General features: G+C 31.3%; 2 protein-coding genes and 1 long non-coding RNA gene across 3 annotated transcripts; 2 read left to right on the top strand and 1 right to left on the bottom strand.

Moving 5' to 3' along the window:
• Positions 1–1,283: 1,283 nt before the first annotated feature.
• Positions 1,284–4,472, top strand: LOC129309476 (uncharacterized). Its single transcript, XR_008592917.1, has 2 exons — positions 1,284–1,379; positions 2,329–4,472. It is a non-coding gene; the product is annotated as an uncharacterized LOC129309476 (long non-coding RNA).
• Positions 4,473–6,973: 2,501 nt separating this feature from the next.
• On the bottom strand, positions 6,974–8,184 carry LOC129307759 (ethylene-responsive transcription factor ERN2-like). The gene has a single exon (XM_054948635.1). The coding sequence runs from the start codon at positions 8,095–8,097 to the stop codon at positions 7,390–7,392; it is 708 nt and encodes a 235-aa protein (XP_054804610.1). The 5' UTR covers positions 8,098–8,184; the 3' UTR covers positions 6,974–7,389.
• An 11,143-nt stretch (positions 8,185–19,327) lies between these two features.
• LOC129309339 (calcium sensing receptor, chloroplastic) lies at positions 19,328–21,497 on the top strand. Its single transcript, XM_054950889.1, has 6 exons — positions 19,328–19,752; positions 19,837–20,082; positions 20,295–20,487; positions 20,590–20,731; positions 20,856–20,987; positions 21,075–21,497. Exons 1-6 carry the CDS (start codon positions 19,510–19,512, stop codon positions 21,304–21,306), a joined length of 1,188 nt encoding a protein of 395 aa, XP_054806864.1. The 5' UTR covers positions 19,328–19,509; the 3' UTR covers positions 21,307–21,497.
• Positions 21,498–22,357: the final 860 nt, after the last annotated feature.

Here is a 22,357-nt window from a genome sequence, read left to right as displayed (position 1 = left end):
TCCCTAATCGAACAAGTGGGATAGTCCTGTATCAATCTTGAGACAAGGGTTATCTCTTGATTTCAACGGTTGGTATTAGGGCAAGCTCTCGATTCCAACAATCACTGCTAATACCATGTGCATTTAACTAACTACTCTCTCCCTAGGCGAACTCTCACTAATAATTATGTTATACACATCTTACATATTATGCATTCTAGTCCACCATTCATGTTTATATATCATTATTTAATTTTTAAAATATAAATGAATAGATTATCCCTTAAACTTTAGATTCAATAGCACCATAAATGCTTAACTCATTTATTATGTAAATTATTTTTTTAATTTTTAAAAATGGTATAATTTGACACCTACTATTAATAAAAGTTAATTTTAATCGTTAGTTAACTAAAAAATATCAAAAAATGATCTTAAATTATAGAAAATGACTAATGTTTTATTCATTTTTTATATTTTTTTATATTATCCATAATTTGTAAATCATTTATTATAATTATTTTAATAACATAAAAATAAAAAACAGAATCCACCAAACATAGAGTTTGTTTGTTTGAGATTTTCTAATGAAAGAGTTATTTTATTAAAAATGATATTTGTTCGATCTTTTAAAAATGTATTGATTAGAATCTAAATTTTTTTATTATATTGGAAAGCTAAGATATAAAAAATAAAATAAAAATTAAAAATATTTAAATAATATTTCTTTAATCTTATTTATAAGACACCTTTTAAAAATAATTTTTGGTCCAAAATATAAGACACCTTATAATAATTAAATTTTTTTTAATTTTATTTTTTTGATTAATTTGAAGATATTTAATGTAATTACATTATTATTTAAAAATAAAAATAAAAATAAAAATACTTCTCACTTTTTTATGATATAAAAAATTAATTTTTTAGTATATATGAAGTGGTTGAAAATATTTTATAATAAAAATTGAAAGAAATAAGTTACAATATTTTTTTATGAAACACAAAATATTATTAAAACTTATAAATCACTGAATAATAAATTATTTTTATAATGATAATTGAATGTAATTTAAAAAAAAAAAAACTTCATAAGCAGAATTGAGATTCTCACTCTGTTTTTCCTCCAATTAGATTCTCCTACTTTGACTGCATAATAGCATGGCATATCCGCTTTTTAATTGGTCCAGCGCAATGTAACCCATCACATGTGTTTAGAATGTGAGGGCCATAACGGTAACTCCACCTCCCAATACGAACAAATCATTCTCACTGCTTGCTCTTCATAAATGACTCCCCGTCTGAGACTCCCATCAAGAGAGATAACACGAGGAAGAGAGAGAAAGAGACAGAGAGAGCGATACCCGTGTCCACTCGACGGCAATGGCGAATACAGATTGCCGGTTTATTTTTCTCTCCCTCTTTTCCCTCCTTTCCTTTATCAGTCTATCATATATTCTTCATGTTTTCCGAATTTTGTTTTCTTAACGTGTAGATTGCGATTGAATAACTCATTTTATCTAGTGTACTCTATGTGTTTGTCCAGATCTGCGGCGTTTGATGTTTCGTTCAATCGGAAAAACTTTTTTGTTCGGATCTTGTAAATTACATGGCGCCTCTGTTTTGTGCTTGTTGAGGGGAAGAAGTATTTTGCGAGTATTTCTTGATTCTTCTTTTTTTTCCCCTAACGTGATTTTGTGATTTTAAAGCCCGTGGGGTGTAAGTCACTGGAGGCAGCGGTTCATCGATCTCTTCCTGAATTTTGTTGTGTGAAAAGCACAAAGCATGAATCGGTCGATAAACCTCTGCATCCAGCGCTCACTTTGCCTCTTTCTCTCTTTTCATGCCTCTGTTCCTCACTAATTTCAATGTGCTCTGTTTGCTCGCCCAGAAATTTCGGAGAAACTCTATACTCTAACCTTTCGTTCCTCTTAGATAGCAAAAGGATCGAATCCCTTTAGCTAAATTTTCATGTTTCGTTTTCCTCTCCTTTTCTCTTTCCCTGCCCCGTGGCAATCTCTCCTGTGGATTTATACTTCTCTGTTTTCTGTATTTGCTGGACGGGCTAGTAATCAATGCCATGCGATTCCTACCGATGTAGTAATTTAAATTTTGTCGCCAATTCGACATTTGGTTTGAAATTTTGTCTCCCCTTCTTGTCTGACCTGATTGAGTGGGCAATTTTTTTTATTCCTCTGATGGATTAATAGTTTCATTTTTTAACTTTTTCATCAATTGGTTTGATTATTTAGATTTGTTCGCTTGTAGTCTAGATGTGATTTTGTAATAATTTCATTCACTTTGTTACTCGTGACGTTGGTAAAAAAAAAAAAATGATGTTACTCGTGACAGGAGATAAATATGGTACAAATAACTGTATTTCAATTGATTCCCCCTTCGTTATGACTTATAATGCATATGGATCTTATACCACTCGTACTGGCCAGAACAATTCATCATCTGCTGCAACAATTAAATGTGAAAGTGTACGTTTTCTTTCCATATACCGGTTTCAATCATTTCAATCCCTGATCTTATAAATGCATGATTACTTGGATTTTATTTTACTTGCACTCGTTAGTTCTTTGAACATGTATATTTGTCTTGTTTTTTCTCCGTATTTAGTTATTTACCTTGTCAAAACTTCTTATGATTAGATCGTTTATTTTTGAATTCGAAATTCGAATTAAATAGTTGAAACATGTCTTTCGGATTAAAAGTTATATTTTCCTTTTGTTTTTATTGCATGACTTTATTTCCTGGAACTATCATCGCCTTCTAGCTTTTTCCTCTCAAGATTTAGAAGCTCAGTTTAGTATTAGTTGTCTAACAGTCTGCTTGAAGTTTATAGTATTTGTTAGTTGCGGATGCGTTTTCTGCTACACCATTAACAGCCAAACCAATCTACTGCTTCGTGGTTTTTGTTTTTGTTTTTTTTTTTCTTGAGGTGTAACTTCCATCAGTAAAAGCAGCTATTCTCGGATCTATAAAACTTCCCTTTTCTCATCTTCACCTGAACTTTCCTTTCCTCATATTCTTAACGCGTCTGTTTAGGCTGTATAAGCATCTTGCTTGATGGTAAGGTCAGCCTTTCTCCATCTAGCATACATATTTTTGTGTTTTCCTTCCGTTGTGTTTTTTAAGCAATATACTTCGCTGGAGTGGAGTTCTTGAGTTTGTTTATCTTCATTTTTAAATGCAAAATTACAGGTCCCTGGGTAGTCAATCTGTTCAGTTGGGGAAGGAGATGTGACTCAACTATAATTTTTTGTTTATTTTTAGGATAATACTCTGGATATTTGTTAGTTTTTAGTGAAAATATAGTTTATGGACATTTTTCACATCCTGGCACCATACATGTGTTTCCATTGAATAATTCGGCAGAGAACATTTTAAAACTGTACTAAATATTTTTTGGTTTTTTGGTTTTTTGTTTTTGTACTTATGAGGATCGTAAACGCATCTGTTTGAGCATGAGAATTTTTGTTGATATTTTAAGCATATGGTTTCATTGTAGTAATAACTGTTTTAATAACTTTTAGTTTAGAAACTTCTTCGGATTTGGTTCCGTGTTGAAAATTTTTAAAATTCAATGGAGAAAGCTGGGCTTATTATTATTTTTAATCCTGGAGATGTATGTCGTTGGATGGAGATTAAATTATAGTTCCATGAGTCTTGTCCATTATCATACTGGCTCTTGTAGATTCCCACGTGCCTTTCCCAATTGAAACCTGCTGACAGCTTCTGAATTGGTGGGTCGGGACTCTGCGGATAAGATACTTGTAACAGTTCTTGGTTGCAGCCTCTTTTTAGATCTTGTAATGGCTGATGGTAATGTGTCACTGTATCAGTCCAAAGCTTTAAATGGTGATTTTGACATGTTTGTTAAAAAGGCGCACGAGTTTCATCTATTGCTTTGTGGGATTTGGTGTCTCTCTCCATTTTTTCCCCCTTCACTTCCTCTCCAATATTCATTTTAACTCTTGGATATTTTTTTTTTGGAGCAAACTTTGGATCAAATTTTGAATGATTAGAATTTAACATTTTCTTAAAATAATTTTTTTATTACAATCGTAAATTTTGAATTATAGTTTAAATTAGATTTGTTATATTTTAAATTTATTTATTTATTTTTATAAATTTAAATTTAAATTTAAATTTTAAAAAATATTAAATTTTAATCATTCAAAATTTGATATGGGAAGTTGAGAGGGAGTGAAAAAGAAAGAGACGAGGCAAGTGAGTTTTAGCATCATGGCGTTGGTTTCTTTTTCAAGAAGCTAAAGGGGGTAAATATTACTTTAGATGTCATTTTCTTGTGCAGAAGATCTAAAGGTCTTTGCTTGTTGCTTTCTTGTAAAGGAAAAGGTTTCTTTTACTTTTTAAGACGGTAGGTTTCCATGTGGAAGGCAATACTATACTGTACGCTTGTGAACTGTACTGTGTCTCTGTATTTGCTGCCTTGAAAGTAATGAAATCTATTATTTGTTTGTTGAGCGCATGTTGCGAGAGAATCTCCCAGCCGATCATGAAGGAATCCGGGGCATCAGATTCCTGCTTATGAATTTCGAATTGAATGATATAACCAAAGGAAGCAAAGTACAAATTTGGATTCTGGGAATGATAAGTGCATAATGATTTTCTACTAATATTCTTTCTTGTGATTCCTCGTGAAAATTCTGTCATGCTGCTGTCTTTTATTCTCTCGGGACTATCTTCTGCCCACCTTGCATGGCCAAGTCACACACCATTCTTATTAATGGAAGAGTCAGCTTGGGCTTAGGGTTTGCGCAACTCGTCCAGTCTCCCACTGGGATTAATTGATCTTGTATTTTTAAAGCCTGCCTTGGTCCTCTATTTTGTGCCCGGCCATCCTCCCATAATTTAGATGGGTCAAGTTTATTTAGATCGGGTTTAAAGTATTTTATTTTCTTAAAAAAAGTGCATATAATCAAACTCGACCTTAACTTTTTCGATCAGGTTTTGGTTGGCCTGTTGGGCTTAACCAAAATTATCACTTACATACATGTAAAGTTAGAAATTCTAGCAATTGAACTTTATTTGGGTTGGGTTTACTTTGATCTGGATTTATTCAGATTAGATTTAAAATATTATTATCTCTTAAAAAACTTTATATAATTAAGTTTGACTTTAATTTTTTTTTGGACGGGCTTAAGTGAGCTTGTCGGACTTAGCTTGAATTATTGGCGTTAACTATTCCTCTAGTTTTTTGAATAATGGAACAAGTGCTATTAATTTTAGATCTATGAAAGTGGGAAAACGTTACCTTATCTTGTTGGCTCCCCCGGGGGGGTCAGGGTGAGATGCCGAATTCATGATCAGGCCAACGAGGGAGCAAACCTGCTCGCATGGCTAACTATGGTAGCATAAATTGGTGGAGTTGTGGTTGAACAGGTTTTTCATGAAAGTGATCGTGACAGACAACGGTAGGAGAAGAAATGGCCCGGGCCAAACTTCAATGATGTTTTTAAATATAATTCATATTAACATGCAAATTGAATAAATTCCTTGAAGAATTATAATTTTGTTTTAATGTATTGAAAGTTATGAAATTAGGGAAAATATTACTTGATAGCTGTATATAATTTTTATGGACACCTAATAATTTGACGTGACGCGAAAGATTAAAATAAAAGCTCATTTTAATGACTAGGGTGTTTAATAATACGGCTCACATCACAAGTGCTCCAATATACAATTATGATGATGGCCAAACTTTGGCGTCTTCTAATGATGTTTGCTGAGATGGAACGAATAAATCAAAGGAAGTGATTATGATGCGGAGGATGGATGGATGAAGAAGAGCAAGGATTCAAATAAAATACAAGCTGAGTACATCTCATATGAATTATTATTGTTATTAAATCAATAATTACTAATACTATACTACTGTGTTTTGGTGGCTGGCTATAAATATAGGCAGAGCGTGGCTGCCAAAGAAAAAGACCGCCGACTGGTAATTTACTCACAATTGGCTACCTTAGTCAAATTATATTATCCTTCCCTCCCTTTTTTGCCAATAAACAAAGATAATATCTAAGCAAAAATGATTCCTTATCCCTGTTTATGTATGTCCTTTCGTTTAAGTTTGTTTAGTGGAATGGAAATTAAATAAAGCATGTGAAAAGAAATTCTTATTCATTTCACGCAGTTTTTAGTAAAATTCATTTTTATGTAATATATACCCTGAAACATCAATCTGCAACTGTATTTGTTATCAAATTAAGAATGAAGGATTCTCTTATCTTAAAGCTAAGACTAGATTACATAGAGACGTCCTCTAAGTTTTGTGGAATTTAATTAATTTCTCTTTCATTTTTATAAGATACGTGCACGCATCTCTGCAAGTTTATCATTAGATTTTGTAAAATAATTTTAATTTTAATATAGAAATATTATCCTATTGGTTTGAATAGTTAAAAATTATCAATTTCTTCTTCTTCTTTTCTAACTAGATTCATAAATATGAAATATGTACTCGTCTATTAAAAAATATAAAACATTTTTTAAGAGGTTGGATGTTACAAAATGTAAAGCATTTTTAATGTTTCAAGTGTAATCAATACGTTTGTTTTTTCAAAAATGCCTCTATGAATAAATAACTTTATATTTATTTTAAATTGAAACATTCTATTAAATAGAGGTAAATATAAAAAGATGGTATTAATTTAAAGATGAGTAACTGTTTTATTAAAGTAAAATTTAGTTAAAAATGCTTTAATTTTTAATGAAAGGAGTAGTTTTTTAATATGCTGAGGGTATATCATAAATTAAGCTGATCCATCCGGCAGAAATTTGATTCCAACACATTCAAATTTGCATGTTAATACTTAATAATGATAAGAATGAAATCATTATAAAACGAGATGTGGTTCATGCTCTAGATGGAGCAAAGGCATTATTCAGGTATTTTGGGCCAGAAGCATTACTCAAGGAGTTGAGTGAAGTTTGATCTTCCTTCTATGCCAGTAAAAAGGAAAGAAATGAAATTTTGGTAAATTGCAAATTGTAAATTTCACTGCGCATCATGTTACATTCCCATCATTTTCGTCTTACTTTTAATTTGCTTCTCAAGAACCATCCAACACATATGATGCCCCATTCATTCTTCCAGAGCCTTGGTCTCCTCAACCCAGAATCACAATATAAGATAAAGAAAACTCTCCAAAGGGCAGGTAAGAAGATTATTTTCATTATGTACAAATTATGTATCAAGCTAAGGAACCAAAAAGGGTGACCATGAAGGAATAGAGCAAGGCTAAGTAGGCGTGGAAAGGACAACATCATAAGACCCAGAAGTGCTGAAAGAAGAAGCTACAGCAGCAGAAGATAGCGTTGAGGAAGGATATAATATGGCAACAGGCTACTTTAAGATATGACTCATCAGGCCTCTCATGGGGTTTCTTCATGACCGTCATCTGTCTGACAAAATGAGGCGCTGAAAGAAGGAGCCACAACAACAGAAGAATAAACCTTAGAACTCCCAAACGAGACCCCACAGCACGCAGAAGAAGAAGAAGAACCTTCTTCAGAGCTATTGGAACAGCAAACTAAGGTTTCTTCAACAAGCGTGTCGAATCCGTCTCTCGTAATATCACTGATCTGGTTCTTCCAAGGCATGCTTGTGGAAGAAAGAACTGCATGATGGTTTTTCATGATTGCATGCTTGAGAATCTGGTAAGCCCTTGGATTCTTAAGCAAAAAGCTGTAATTTTCCTCGTGTGTGTTGGTGATCATCCCTGAAGCGCTCTGGAAGTTTGTCTTGGCATTTCTTCCTCTTAGAAGCCTTGCAGCACAATCATAAGCCACAGCAGCATCTTCTGCTCTGTCAAAAGTTCCCAGCCAAAGCCTCAACTTCTGTGAGGAGTCCTTGATCTCAGCGACCCACCTTCCTGAAGGCCTTTGTCTCACCCCTAGGTACTTTCTTTCACTCACTCTCATGTCTGCTCTTTTTGGAACCTTTATTATCCTGCTCTCTGTGGTCACATAGGGCTTATCACAAGATTGGGTTTTGTTTGAGTTTTGAGAAGAAAGTGGACATTCTGATGAGGTCTCTAGGTTTTCCATGAGAGTAGGAGCAAGGGTTTGTTTATTTAGCATGGAAGAAATATTGAGCTAGCTAGCTAGATGATAACTGATAACAAAAGCCTTTTGATTGTAACAGTGAGAGATTGATGATGAGGTAATAGCATGCTGTTTGTCAGCTGATTTGGTTTCTTTCCCTTCTTTTCATTAAAAATCATTATTTATTCATAATATTTTAAAAAATGAATCAGAGGAAAGAAGATGATTGGAATCTTATCAGATAGAAAATTTCCAAAAAGACCTTTGCTTTAGACTCGGAAAGTTCAATATCGATCGACCCAGAGCCGTTGAAAAATAATATAGCTGTTCCTGCTTTTGTATTTACGTCTGAGTTGAAGACAAACATTGTAAGTGACAAAATTGGCAGATTAAACTACTTTAACAGGTAACTACATGTGTTATATTTATGGATGATTTGGAAATCATAACAATACTTTTCACCAACCTAATAGTATTTCAATAACTTCACGGAATAACTTCACTGATTTAGTTATTTCTCTATCCCTCCCATGTGCTATACATAAACTAATTGTTTTTTGAATTTTAACATTTCCCTGAATCCTCCTATTTTGATCCGAACAACCGAAAAATTAAAGACCTAACATGAGTATTGGAGACGCTGAGCGGTAAGTTTACATAGTTCTCCCTGGTTGGATACAAAACTTTTAGGAGTAAATTTAGCAGATTGAAGGGAGGGAGGGCCTAATTTAGATTTTCTCTTTTGAATTAAAACCAAAACCATTGGTTCCTTTTGTTTTTTTCGTTCCATTCTTATTAATCCAAGTACATGCATACCATAAAGTAACATAAGATAATAAGAATATGCCTGTCAGCTAGCATATATATTGATTTCACATGCACTTAGCAGTTAGCAAGGATTTTGATATTAATTAGCTTATTAATTAGTGACGGAAAGTGCATATGTAGGAGAAACCTACAGCAGTTTAGATGCATAAACAAAGAAGCAGGGCAAGATGGTACTTCTGACACCAATTAGAAGGTGATGATCGATCAGCCATATGGTTCAAAGGAGTTGAAGATAAGTCCAAAGGGAATAAGCTGCTTTTATTGCGATTAATATATTTGAAAACCCAGTCTCTTTAATTTGCGTAGCTAGTACAACTCTTAGAGGCATAATTCCAACAGCCAACAAACAAAACTCACACCTCAAAAGCCTGAAAACAAACAGAGTCCACATGTTTCTTTTAACTTCATATTCATATTTAAAAAAATAACGAAAACATAATCGTGGACATTTGTCACGTAATGGGTGTCTCTGTCGTCCTTGTTAGTTCCTCAAAGTATGCTCTTTCCTCTACTGCTTCGCTGAAAATACCGTTCAATTCTGGCCCACTGCAAATTCTTCAGAAGAATCATACTTTTAGTCTCCTCGATATATTTTTCTAAGTTTGTTCTTATGTATCCTTCGTTTTGCCAAATTTACCTCAAGAGATCCTATTCATATAGAAGTGAAAAGTTTAGTTTGCACTTCATGGATTTCTAAGAAACATGTACACTGACCAACATATTGTGACAAGCAATTAAGTGCTTACGCGTATCTTGGAATGTAGCATCAAGTTTTTTTTTTTTTTTAACCACTTATCGAGTATGTAAACAGAAACATATTTCAGAAAAAACTACATGCATTTTCATCCTAAAACAGATGAAGTTTTAATCTGGTCTTTGAAAAAATATTTTTCATTGTATTTAAAAAAATTGAAAAGTTTGTGCTATGTTCTCCCTTGTATTCAATTTTGATCCACAATTCTGTATCATATTTAATTAACAGTTTATTGATTTCGATGTTATCTATTGATCTGGCATTTTGTAACTCGTATTTAGATTTGATGACATTAAAAAATAATACGCTGTTAAATATGATGTCGAGCTTTAGACGGAAATCGCATAAAGAGACGATAACATTGTGAATAATGATTGAATAATAAATTTATGTATCTTTAGCAGTAGTGATCAAAAATAATTTTTTTACAGCGTGCCATGTTTCATAACTTTCATAAGAGAGACAAGATGTGGCGCAAACAGGCGTATGGTAATTAAGACAGAAGAGATGGCACGTTGAGGCTGATGAGGAATGACGTGGTCAGGCTTTGGTTACATAAAAATTATAATTATAATGTACATGTGTGTGTGTGTGTGTATAGACGCGAAAAAGGATGGGTATAGGGACAAAAATATTAGGATTGGTACTAAGCTTCAATTAATCTAAAGCTACCTTTTTTAAGGGGTTGGGACAAAAGGAGGTTGTTGTATAATTAGCACTGTTATGATTCTGAAGCTATGGTCCTTGCCGCGTCAGCTATGCAATGTGGAGTGACAATAACAAGAACAGCAACACTGAAAGACATATATAGGATTTATTGGTCTCTGATCTATTCTTGTCCGGGTTGCATGCATCCATGCAAACATTGAGTAACATAATTCAGAAAAGACCCCCACTGCATAACTTGGTTTATATCAAAACTATCGGCACCTAACTTCAAAGGATCAAGTTCAAAACAACCAATAAACGTAACTAACATGCATACATGAATAGCCAATAATTAAACTAGTAGACAAGTGTCCAGATATTTCTTTTTTTTTTTTCCTTTTTCTTTTTCTCTTCCAAGTCTTGAAAGAAATAATACAGTTTGATTTTTATTAGAGGGACTAGATATATTTCGTGTGTGTGAAAGATTTTTTCCCCCAAGTTGTTTTTGCTGTAAATGGGCACGGTAAGCTCTCCTAACATCAAACAGTTCGTTGGGTTGAATTACGTTGATGTAAGCCTTTTTCCTGAAAAGGTTACTTTTTGCATAAAAATCAATTTGTGAAATTTTATAAACAGTATGTACATAATTCTGTTAGTCGAGCTAGACTATCAAGGACAGTTGGCAAGTGAAGGTGGGAAGATTGAGATCTTTGGATGCTTTGGTTTATAGTTCGTTCAGTTGTGGAGGTTGGGTTTTGAAAATTGCAACTTGAAAGAAGAAAAGTTTCCGTATTGCACCGTTACGTTGTTGGCAGTCTTCGATGTGCTTGTGCTTAATTTGATGGAGACCAGATCATTGCTTGGAAGAAGAGAAGGGAACAATTTTAATTTCTGGTTCCCTTTTGACGTCTTTAATTTGCAGATTGTGAGACACAGTATTATTCTTGTTCTTCATCAAAATGTCATCCCCGATCCTTGTTTGCATCCTATATGCGTGAGGCAGCTAGCACATGTGGGTATTCTCTCTGCTAGGCTTCCTTTTCCAAATCATGTTACAGTTCCTATTCAACATATTGTATGTTTGTTGAGCAAAGTAACTTTCTAGATTTTAACATGACAATCATTAGTATTTCTAATTTTATAGAATTTTGTTTTTAGTGTTTGTAATTTTTTTTTTGTTTTCAATCCCCATAGTGTTAGAAAAATTGTGCAATGTTTGTTTCAAAAATCCTCAATAATGCTAAATTACAGAAATTATATGACCTGAAAACAAATTACAGAAACTAAAAATAAAACCTGATAAAAATATAGGAATCAATTATTGTGTTTTTCTTTTTAACTTTTATGTTTATTAGTCAGATGCAATGTATGAGAAAAATATCAATACAAAAATGAATATCTAGGAAAATAACATAAAATTTAAAAAAATTAAATAATAAATAATTTCATCTTGCAATAAACATAAATTAAAAACACATTTTTAATTAATTTAAGAAGTTATTTTCATCAACTTCTGAAAAAAATGTTATCAAAATATAAAGGCACACGAAAATATTATAAAATTAATAAATAAATAAATGATAAATCAATTTTATGAGCAAAAATAGAAAAAGACATTATAAAAATCTCATAATCACAAACAATAGTTATTCTTTTATAACTACAACAAAATGCAATATAATTTTTAATTTCTTTTAAATAAAATCTATACACAATAGGTCACTATTTCAAGATGCAATATTCTTTAAAATGATTAGATTTGGAAAAATGAAAAAAAATCTCCAATATTAACTTTGAAAATGATTTGTCATTCATATTTTGGGATGTGTAAAACAAAATTCACATTTTGGGATGTGTAAAACAAAATTCTTAATGATTCTCAAGCCCGCCTGTTGAGGTTTGTATTGGAGATGAGTAGTAACAATTTCATACCATGCATTAACGGGCGGTGAGTCTAATGAAAATAATTAATATTTAAATTTTTATTAAAAAATGTGCCTACATTTAATGTATTGTGACCGTGCCCCTCCCCCAATAAGATAATAGCTGTAACCAAAAAAAAAAAAAAAAATCACACCATCCTTTCCATTGAAGTTATTTATTTGATAAAGCAATTGACGTCTTTACTATCAATATTTGAAATTCAATATTTGAGCTCGTAATGCAAATACTAAAAATATATGGTCAGTGTTTAATTAAACTTAAATAAAATGATTTATTTGAAATTAAAGTTTTAGGACTTTGGGTATATTTTGGTACGGTATTAATGTGTAAAAATGAAAGTGATATTTATAATTTATTGAGAGATCAAATTACAAACATTACAAATTAAATTTATAAATAAGGATTATGTTCCTTATATTAGACCTAACGCAATAGGTGGATCCACATTGTTGGGAGGGAAGCAAATGCATTCCTTACTTTGGAAAACATTCCATACTTGTGTCGTAAATTTTGGTATTTTATATCTTTTCTTTTTTTTTTTGTCAAAAGAAAGTCATTTTAATTAATATGAAAAAAAATTAGTGCATATACCAATAGCCAAAGCTTAAAAAGGGGGAAAAAACACTAAAAAAACCTAGTCAATGCAACCAACCACAAAAAACTTACCAAAACCTAACATACAAATTAGGAAAGGAAATAACAAAAAAACCACAATCACAACATATCAGAACCAATACTGATAAAGGCCCTCAGCCAATGCCACATGTATCCACAACCATAATTTCAACAATAGCTAGATTATCCGCAGAAAGTATATTATGTGTTTAACTTCTCGATATTTTGAACTTCACATTTGAATTTTAATATTTTACGCATGTCCTTGGCTTTTAATTTTTTGCAACCCAGTCCTAGCAGGAGATTTTGTGACGCCACTCGTGTAACAAGAAATTGTTCAGTACTCGCTCCTAAAAAACTAGGAGAAAAATCTTAATTTTCATATTATAGAAGATCATATAATAGCAGCCCATCTATCTATCTATTCAAATCTTGTGAGCTTATCTATCTATAGTCTGTCTATCTATATGTTATCATTAATAATTAATACTTAATAATATCCTATCTATCTAGATTCTATGTATCCATCCATCCATCTATCTACCTTATTATTATTATTATTATTATTATTAATTAATAATAATAATATTATATCTATCTATCTGCTTCTATCTATCTATCTATCTATTCTATTTATATTTTCAAATATTGTGAGTATATTTTATGTCCTCAACTCTTAGCAAATAAAATTTAATTAGCCAATTTATATCCTCAAATAATAGTGAGTGAAATTTGATTGGGCAATTAAATCCATTATCACATTTTAAAGGGAAATCTGAATTGTCAATTAAATTTGTTTTTTTACCAACAATTAAATTTGTTATCACATTATAAAATTCATCATTATCACATCACATTTTTATCTTATTGACCAATTAAATTCGTTATCATATTTTGGACCATCAATCTACATAATTCATTTATTATTTCAATTTCAATGTTAATTGTTAATCCTTATGCTCTTATCTTTTTATTTTCCATCCACTATAATTTCATTCTCCAGTAGAGTCTTAAATTTAATTTTAATAGCAACTATTATAGCATATCAAATTTCATTTTATTGTGAGAATATGATATTTAGATGGAGGAATATATCTTTTTATATTTATTAAGGGTTGGTTGATGAAATTTTAAAAATTGTATTGACAGGTAAAAAATTAGCTAGTTCTTGTATTTCAGAGATGAATAAATCTAGGTAAAAAATAATTATATTTAATGGAGCATGTGCTTATTTATAAATAAAGTATAAATTCTCGGCAAAGGAAAAAAAAAGCATAAATCAATGAAAATTTCACTCTTATGCGACGCTCACTTTTTATCAAGCCTTAAATTCATTATTTTTATATTTTATCTTACACTATAGTCAATGAGACTTTGCATTTTTTATGCTATATGATTAATGGTTATAGTAATTTCAAGTATCTTACTTTTCAGGGTATATAGTGCAATTTAAATTTAAGTTCTTTATTATCTCATCTCACCATTTAACTTATCAATAATAATGACTTCTAGAGGTGTTCAATCTGAACCTGTCCCGATTGGCCCGGTATCGTCCCGATCATATCGAGACGGGTCTTGTCCCGACCCGAAAATAATTAGGACGGGACTTTACGGGACAGGACAAAAAAGGGGTTTGGGACGGGACGGGACACGGGATTACCATCGGGACGTCCCGTCCCGTCGCGAATATTATATATATTATTTTATATTTTAAATATTTTAATTATATTAATATAATTTATACTTATATTAATTATATCAATTATAATTTTAATACTTACAATTCTTATTTAAAACCAAAGTGTTTTTATATTAATAATTTTAATGACATGGAGTAAATATGGCGATATCTTTTTTATAATATATTAATTATATTAATATAATTTATTCTTATATCTATCTATTTAATAACTTTTATTTATAACATATTTCTTGCTTATTTTTAGAAGAGTAATTAACTTAATACATCTTCACTAAAGTAGAAGAATAATTATTTGATGTTGTATTTGACTTGCCTGTTGTTGCTAATCTTATAGCATAAAGATCACTTATATTTTTTTATTATAATATGTAGTTGTGATTAATATAATTCAATAATTGATTTTAAATTATTGCTATTTATGTACTTGTGTTTTTTTGATTTTAAACTTAATAAATTATATAATTTAAAATTTTAATGAACGTTATTATCCAGATCTTTTTCCGATATTATTTCATTTATCCCGTCCCGACTCTTAACAGGACGGGACGACTTTCGGGATGGGACGAGACGGGACACGGGACCAAAATTTAGTCCCGATCTTTTTTTCGGGACGGGACACGGGACGGGGATGTCCCGGTCCCGTCCCGTCCCGTGAACACCCCTACTGACTTCTCACCTCTCTACTGTTTTCAATTATATTTAAATTTATCATAACCTTCACAATTACCAATTTTGCCTTTATAAATTACATAAGACTTCATATTTTTAATGCTACGATCTATGGTTGTATAGTAATTTCAAATATTTTTTTTGTGTAAATAAGTAAATTAGTCTCTAAATTATATATGCATAAGTGTTTAATACCTTAAACTTATTTTTTACATAATGCTTTTCTTTAAATTTTTAAAACAATACAATTTGGCTTTTATCGTTAACAAAAATTAATTTTATTCATCAGTTGATTAGAAAATAATCTTAATAATTACAAAAAATGACCAATAAATTTTTTTGTCATTTTATATTATTTTTTGGATCATTAATTGCTTGTAATTTTTTTGATCCTTTATTGTAATTTCTTAATCCCTTTTCTTTTCTGAGGTAGCAATTTAAATTTAAATTCATTATTATTTTATCTCATTTTTTAACTTATCAATGCTAATAACTTCTTCTCACCCCTTACAATTCCTAATTAGATTTAAATTTATCTTAGCCTTTATAGTTTCCAATTTTACCTTTACAAATTACAATTACAATGCAATGCAGTATATTTGAAGTTGTATTTCATATCATATAGAGTACATCACTACTCTTGACAATAACAACTGTACAATTAATTAGTCAAACTTCAAAATTTCATTTTGTTGTGCTAAAAAATTTACATCATCTCTTTTTTGCTTAAGTCTATTTTAGTCAAATGTCAACTATTTGAAATATTTGTTGGGCAATGTAAGTATATAATTTTTAGTTTCTATTCTCTCTTTCATTGTAATGAGATTGTTTCGAGATTACTGACTATGAGATACATCATCAAACCAGTCTTACTATGATTGAGTTATTTGAAGACATTTTTTTGTTGTTGTAGCAATTCACTCTCTCAAACAGTGAGGTTGTCTCTTGAACATTTATTTTAGTTCATTTTATTATTCTTTAATATCATGTAGTCTGGAGAAAAGTTATAGTTTTGTGGGTTTGACTAATAATGGGATCATTTTTTAAATTAAAAACAAAAAAAATGTTGGAGAAAAGTCACGGTCATGTATATCTATGCATGGCACATTTTAAGTATGATTGGCTTCGTGTTATCACTCGAGTGAATAATTAATTTGGTTTCAATGGTTTGGATTTATGGATATAGGTGTTGGAAAAAAAATGAAATCCAATCTCTTAAATTTAATTATTAAATCAGAAAAGGTCCTAACACGTTATGAAATTTAGAAAATAAATCATATTGTGTTTGAGTAAAACAACTAATAATGGGATCATTTTTTAAATTAAAAACAAAAAAATGTTGGAGAAAAGTCATGGTCATGTATATCTATGCATGGCGTATTTTAAGTATAATTGGCTTCGTATTATACCTCGAGTGAAGAATATTAATTTGGTTTCATTGGTTTGGATTTATGGATATAGGTGTTGGAAAAAAATGAAATCCAATCTCTTAAATTTAATTATTAAATCAGTAAAGGTCCTAACACGTTATGAAATTTAGAAAATAAATCATATTGTGTTTGAGTAAAACAAAATGTACTGTCCATAAATTATTAAGATTTTTTTTTACCAATGAATTATTAAGAGTATTGAGTGGACACAAGAGAGAGTCACTCTTTTAACCTAACCTAATCTTTTTATTATTTTCAATTATATTGTCAATCATTTCATTCCTATCTTTTTATTTTCCATCCAGTTATAATTTCATTCTTTCTAATAAAATATTTACTTTCTCAATGCATTCCATTTTTATATTTATGCTTTCAATGGTAAATCTTCGAGCCCCTAGTGCCCATGACCAATCATCTTTCAAATTTTTTAAAGTTCTTTTTTCATTGAGAGAATTTTAGGATACATTGGTCAATCTGATGTTTAACGAATAAAATATTAATCATATTTTGAAACTCTCACTCTTCATTTAGGATACGCTTCCCTTGTTCTTGGTAATTACCATTGCAATTCTTTAGAGTCTAGGTCCCCCCTTTTATTGTCTTGAATATGAACATTGTATTTTATATGCAATTCTTTGCCTACATGCTTCATTTCTTATATACTGGTTATTAGAGACAATTGAAGTGAGGGACCATACAATTGAAATGAAGAAGATTGTAGAGTTAGAGAACCCTATAGCTGACTTCCTAATGAAGGGCTTCATTCTCTATGAAGAGCTTTGTTCTCTATGTTTGATGTGTGACATATCTTTGTGATGTAAATTTAAGATTTTATTTTCTATATATAAGAACAAAGAAAAGATCAAATATATTTGTGTGCCATTTTATGTTAATTATAATAGATCACACCAAATTCGATTTTAAAAATTGCATCACGTTTTTTAATTTATGTATTAAAATTAAAAGAATTTAAAAGAACTAAAAAATTCAACATAAATTACCAAGTAAAGACGAGTATAACTTGTATGTATAAAAAAAGATCGGATTTGATTTTTTTTTTTGATGAAATTGAATTTGAATGTTATAGAAATTTATATTTTCAAATATACATATTTTTAAAATTGTAAGGGGATGCAAATAATTTTTTGGGAGGAAAAGGAAAAATTATTTTGAAAATTGTAGTTATTAATATTAAATTATTTATGTGAAATTATAAAATTCAAAACTCTTTGAAAATGATAAAGTCTGATTCGATTCTTCTCATGCCTATTATAAATATATATTTTTAAAAAAATTTTCTTATTCATAATAATATCAACAATAAAAAAATACTTAGAGGAGTCAAAGAAGAAAGGAAATAGTGGAAGAAGAATAATAACAAATGCACAAAAGAAATTTATATAAATAATGATAGGAAAAATGCGGGTACAATAACTATTAAATATCCTATCTCAAAAAAATCTCCACAAAAAAATGTGAATTTGCATTTAGATCAAAATGATAATTTGACATAGAAATATATAAAAGAAGATGGATAGAGCTTCTCCAAATAATATTTAATAATTACTTTAAAAAATAATATTTAATAATTCATAATTCATTTCATTTAATTAATGATATTAAAATTTTCTCAATACCCAACATTAATAAGATTTCTCATCCCCAATCATCATTCATTTTCTCTACCTTCTCTTCAAATTCATATGACTATAATTAATGTATTCGAAGATTCGTGCCTTTCCAACTCTACTAATGCCCTTGATTTCTTTATCATTAAATATCACTTAATAAATATAAAAGATATATTCCTCCATCTAGATATCATATTCTCCCATTATATTTTTAGTTGATTTGTTAATTTAGACATATTATTAATATTAATAAAAATATTTTATGATATTCTATCTTTTTCTTTTTAATTATTAAAAATAGCATTTGAATACAACATTGATTATTTCTGGATACCCGTACGTTATTTTCTAGTTAGCTTATAAAATTCTGTGATGTATTAATGACTATGGATTCATGCATGCTTTACATGACATTTAGCCTTTTAATTATGTATAATATTTTATTTTATTTCTTTAATTTCATAAGGTATTTTTAATTTTTTAATTTTAATATTGTTAGTTTTATTCCAACAAATTTTTATACTAAAATTTTAAATATTGATAAAATATTTTGAAATATTGATATATTAAATTTAATTTTTTAAATAATAATAATTGATATAAAAAATAATCATTTAAAATAAATGATATTAGGGTTAAATGATTAAAAAGATATTTTAAAAAAAATTAAAAAATTAAATTAAAATTTTATATAAAATTAAAGGTTTAAAAGTATATTTTAATTTTTTATATTATTAATTTAAATTGATAAAAAAAAACTTTATTCAAATTTATGAATTTGATTGTAATTTTTTCATGGCCTTGCTGATCAGGAAGAACCACTCCCAACGTACCCAGGCTAGTCCGAATGAAAAAAGAATGAGTGGAATAGAGCAGGGGAAAAGGGAAGATGGCGGAAGAGGGTTTTTCCATTTTTTTTTATTTTTTTATTTTTTTATTTTTATTATTCATTAATTTTATTATTTAAAAAAATTATTTAATAAAATAATTTAAATGGTAGGAATGAGAGAGGTGGAGGAAAATGGAGAGAAAGATAGTGGAGAGACCCTCTTCTCGGAAGATGGCAGGTGGAGTTAAATTCCAGCAAGGACACCGTGCGCCAATCAGCACAGCTCTTTGGATTTTCCATCGTTTCAGATAGTGGCCACTCATCTCTCATCGCCTCCGCCCTTTGTCCCTTCCTTCTCTGCTTCTCTTGCTTCCCCTCAACTCTGCCGCTCGTTGGCAATGGCGGCGATGGCGAAGCTGGCCATGGACATGCCTTCTGCCCCACCTCTTTTTCCTCCCACCTGCACTTCCACTCAGCCTCCCTCCCTCGCCCCCCTCTCTAAACCCCATCTCCGACGCCCCTCTCTCTCCATCTCCCTCCCCACGTCAGCCACCATCTCTCTTCTCGCCCTCTTCCCTCTTCCTTCTGACGCCAGGCCTCTCTCCCTCTCCAAGGACCAGATCGTTTCTTCTCTCACCCAAGTAACTTCATTCCCCCTCCCCCCTCCTCTCACGCTCAATTTTCATTCTCACATGGATCCTTTCCTTATCTCTCTCTGCTTTCAGGTGGAGCAAACCATCGATCAAGTTCAGGAGGCGGGTTCCGGTTTCTTGGATACCACCCAGCGTCTCCTTCAACTTTTAAGCGATGCTTTCAAGCCCGCCCTCGACTCCGCCTTGCCAATTGTACGGCAGGCCGGTGAGGAGGCCTTCAAAGTTGCTTCCCCGGCCATCTCCGAGGCTTCCAAAAAGGCTCAAGAAGCTCTTCAAAGCTCCGGTCTCGATACTCAGCCTGTTCTCACTGCCGCTAAGGTTTTACTTCACTCCACCCTTTCCTATCAATTTTCTGTGCAAATGTGTTCTCTGAATGGGAAAATATTGACTGTGATATGGAAAATCAGAATGGTGACCAACCAATTTCTTGTCTTAGGACCTGGAACGGCGAGTATAATGGATGTGACTTCCTTAGGAGTGATTTTATTGTTTGTTTCTTCTAAGGGATATAATGCATCGTATGATTTCAGACCGTAGCAGATGCCGCCCAACAAACAGGCAAGGTTATTGAAGATGCTAAGCCAATAGCTTCAACAACTGTCGAAACTATATCTTCCGCAGATCCTACTGTAATTGCTGGAACAGCTGGAGCAATATTTCTCGCCTATCTCCTGCTACCTCCTATCTGGTCTCTTGTCTCTTTTAACCTTCGTGGTTACAAAGGTAGCTTCGTCATCTTCTAGTGAAGATTGCTTTATGTCTGCGTGGCTTTACAACTTGCGGTTCTCTTCTGGGGCTCATGCTTCCACTTCTATTGCTATGCAGGTGAGCTCACCCCTGCTCAAACCCTCGATCTTCTATGCACGCAAAACTACATTATGGTTGATATCAGGTCAGAGAAGGATAAGAACAAGGCCGGCATTCCTCGCCTTCCTTCTAGTGCTAAAAACAAGATGATTGCCATACCGTAAGTGACGCAGTAAATTGGTCATTCGTTCTATATGAGCCTGCTTGCTTATCTTTGCTCATCCAAAGGAATTGTAACCCTATCACATACATCTAGCATCACTGAATTGCTGCCTAAAATTCAGAGTAGAAGAACTACCGAGTAAGCTGAGAGGGCTGGTCAGAAATGCGAAGAAAGTAGAAGCTGAAATAGCAGCCTTGAAGATTTCATATCTCAAGAAAGTAAACAAAGGCACCAATATTGTGATCATGGACTCGTGAGTATCTATCCTCGTGCGGAGGGGAAAGATTTAAAATCAATGAATGCATGTTAGGCCATTCATTTGTTTTGTGGAAACATGCAGGTACTCGGACTCGGCGAAAATAGTTGCGAGAACGCTGACCAAGCTGGGGTACAAGAAGTGCTATATAGTTGCGGATGGGTTTTCTGGGAACAGAGGGTGGTTACAGAGTAGATTAGGAACAGATTCATACAATTTCTCGTTTGCAGAGGTACTGTCACCGTCGAGAGTGATCCCTGCTCCGGTGAGCCGTTTTGGGACGGCCAGCGGAAAACTTCTTCCTGGGGCGGACTGACAACCCAAATCCATATGTGCATGCTTCGAGTCCTCCTCTGCGTTACATATTTATCTGAATGAATTTCATTATTATTTCCTCAACATCAATCCTCAGCAGTCCAACCGGGAAATTCTTAAGCCTGGTTCGCTCAATAGACTACTAAATTAAGTTTTATATCATCACATTATAAAACGTTGGAAATTGCACTACTTGCAGACCCGAAGCCCAAAGGAAAGGGCTTGTGTGTGTCAGTGTCTAGAACAATCATGGAAATAAAAGCAATATATCGTTGTGCGTGCGTGAGGTGCATGTACCCGTAGGGAGCTTTTCTTCGGTCGAGCTGCCAAACTTCGTGCGGTGCACATGTCTTGCATTACTTGCTAACCAGGCATTCATCCACCAAATTTTTTTCCCTAATCTACAACAAGACGACCTGTTGCTTATATTTTGATTAACAAAATTGAAGAAAGAAATGAATATCATATGGTTTAACAACTAACAAGATAATAATAAAATGGTCTTATGTCTAACAAGTATAAGGATAATATATACTCCTCTATTAAAAAATATAACAAATATAATATATTTTTAATTAAATTTTACTTTAATAAAATAATTATTTATTTTAAATTAATTTATTTTTTATTTATTTTTATTTAATAAAGTGTTACATCTTTAGAAATAATAAAATAATCTATTTAATAAAAATATTTTAAAAAAGATAATGATTATATTTTAAAAAATTTAAAACTTTTTATATTTTTTAACATTTAATTTTTTTAAAAATATTTTATATTTTTAAATGGAAGAAGTAAAATATATTGACCTATAACAAAAAATGATAAAAATCTATCTTTTGCATATAATAATATATTAGTTTTATGTCTAGCAAACACGTTAGACGATATGAGGGATGTTTCAATAAATTACTTCATACATATTTCTTTCGTTTAAAAATGTAAGGTATTTTTTAAAAAATTAGATGTTAAAAAATATAAAATATTTTTAATTTTTTAAAGTATAATTATTACTTTTTTTTAAGTGCTTCTATTAATAATGATATTATATT

The sequence above is a fragment of the Prosopis cineraria genome, unplaced genomic scaffold, assembly GCF_029017545.1.
Source record: "Prosopis cineraria cultivar Desert tree isolate PC_DT_omini unplaced genomic scaffold, ASM2901754v1 PC4, whole genome shotgun sequence".
Taxonomy (NCBI): domain Eukaryota; kingdom Viridiplantae; phylum Streptophyta; class Magnoliopsida; order Fabales; family Fabaceae; genus Prosopis; species Prosopis cineraria.
This window is presented reverse-complemented; position numbering and strand designations above follow the sequence as displayed.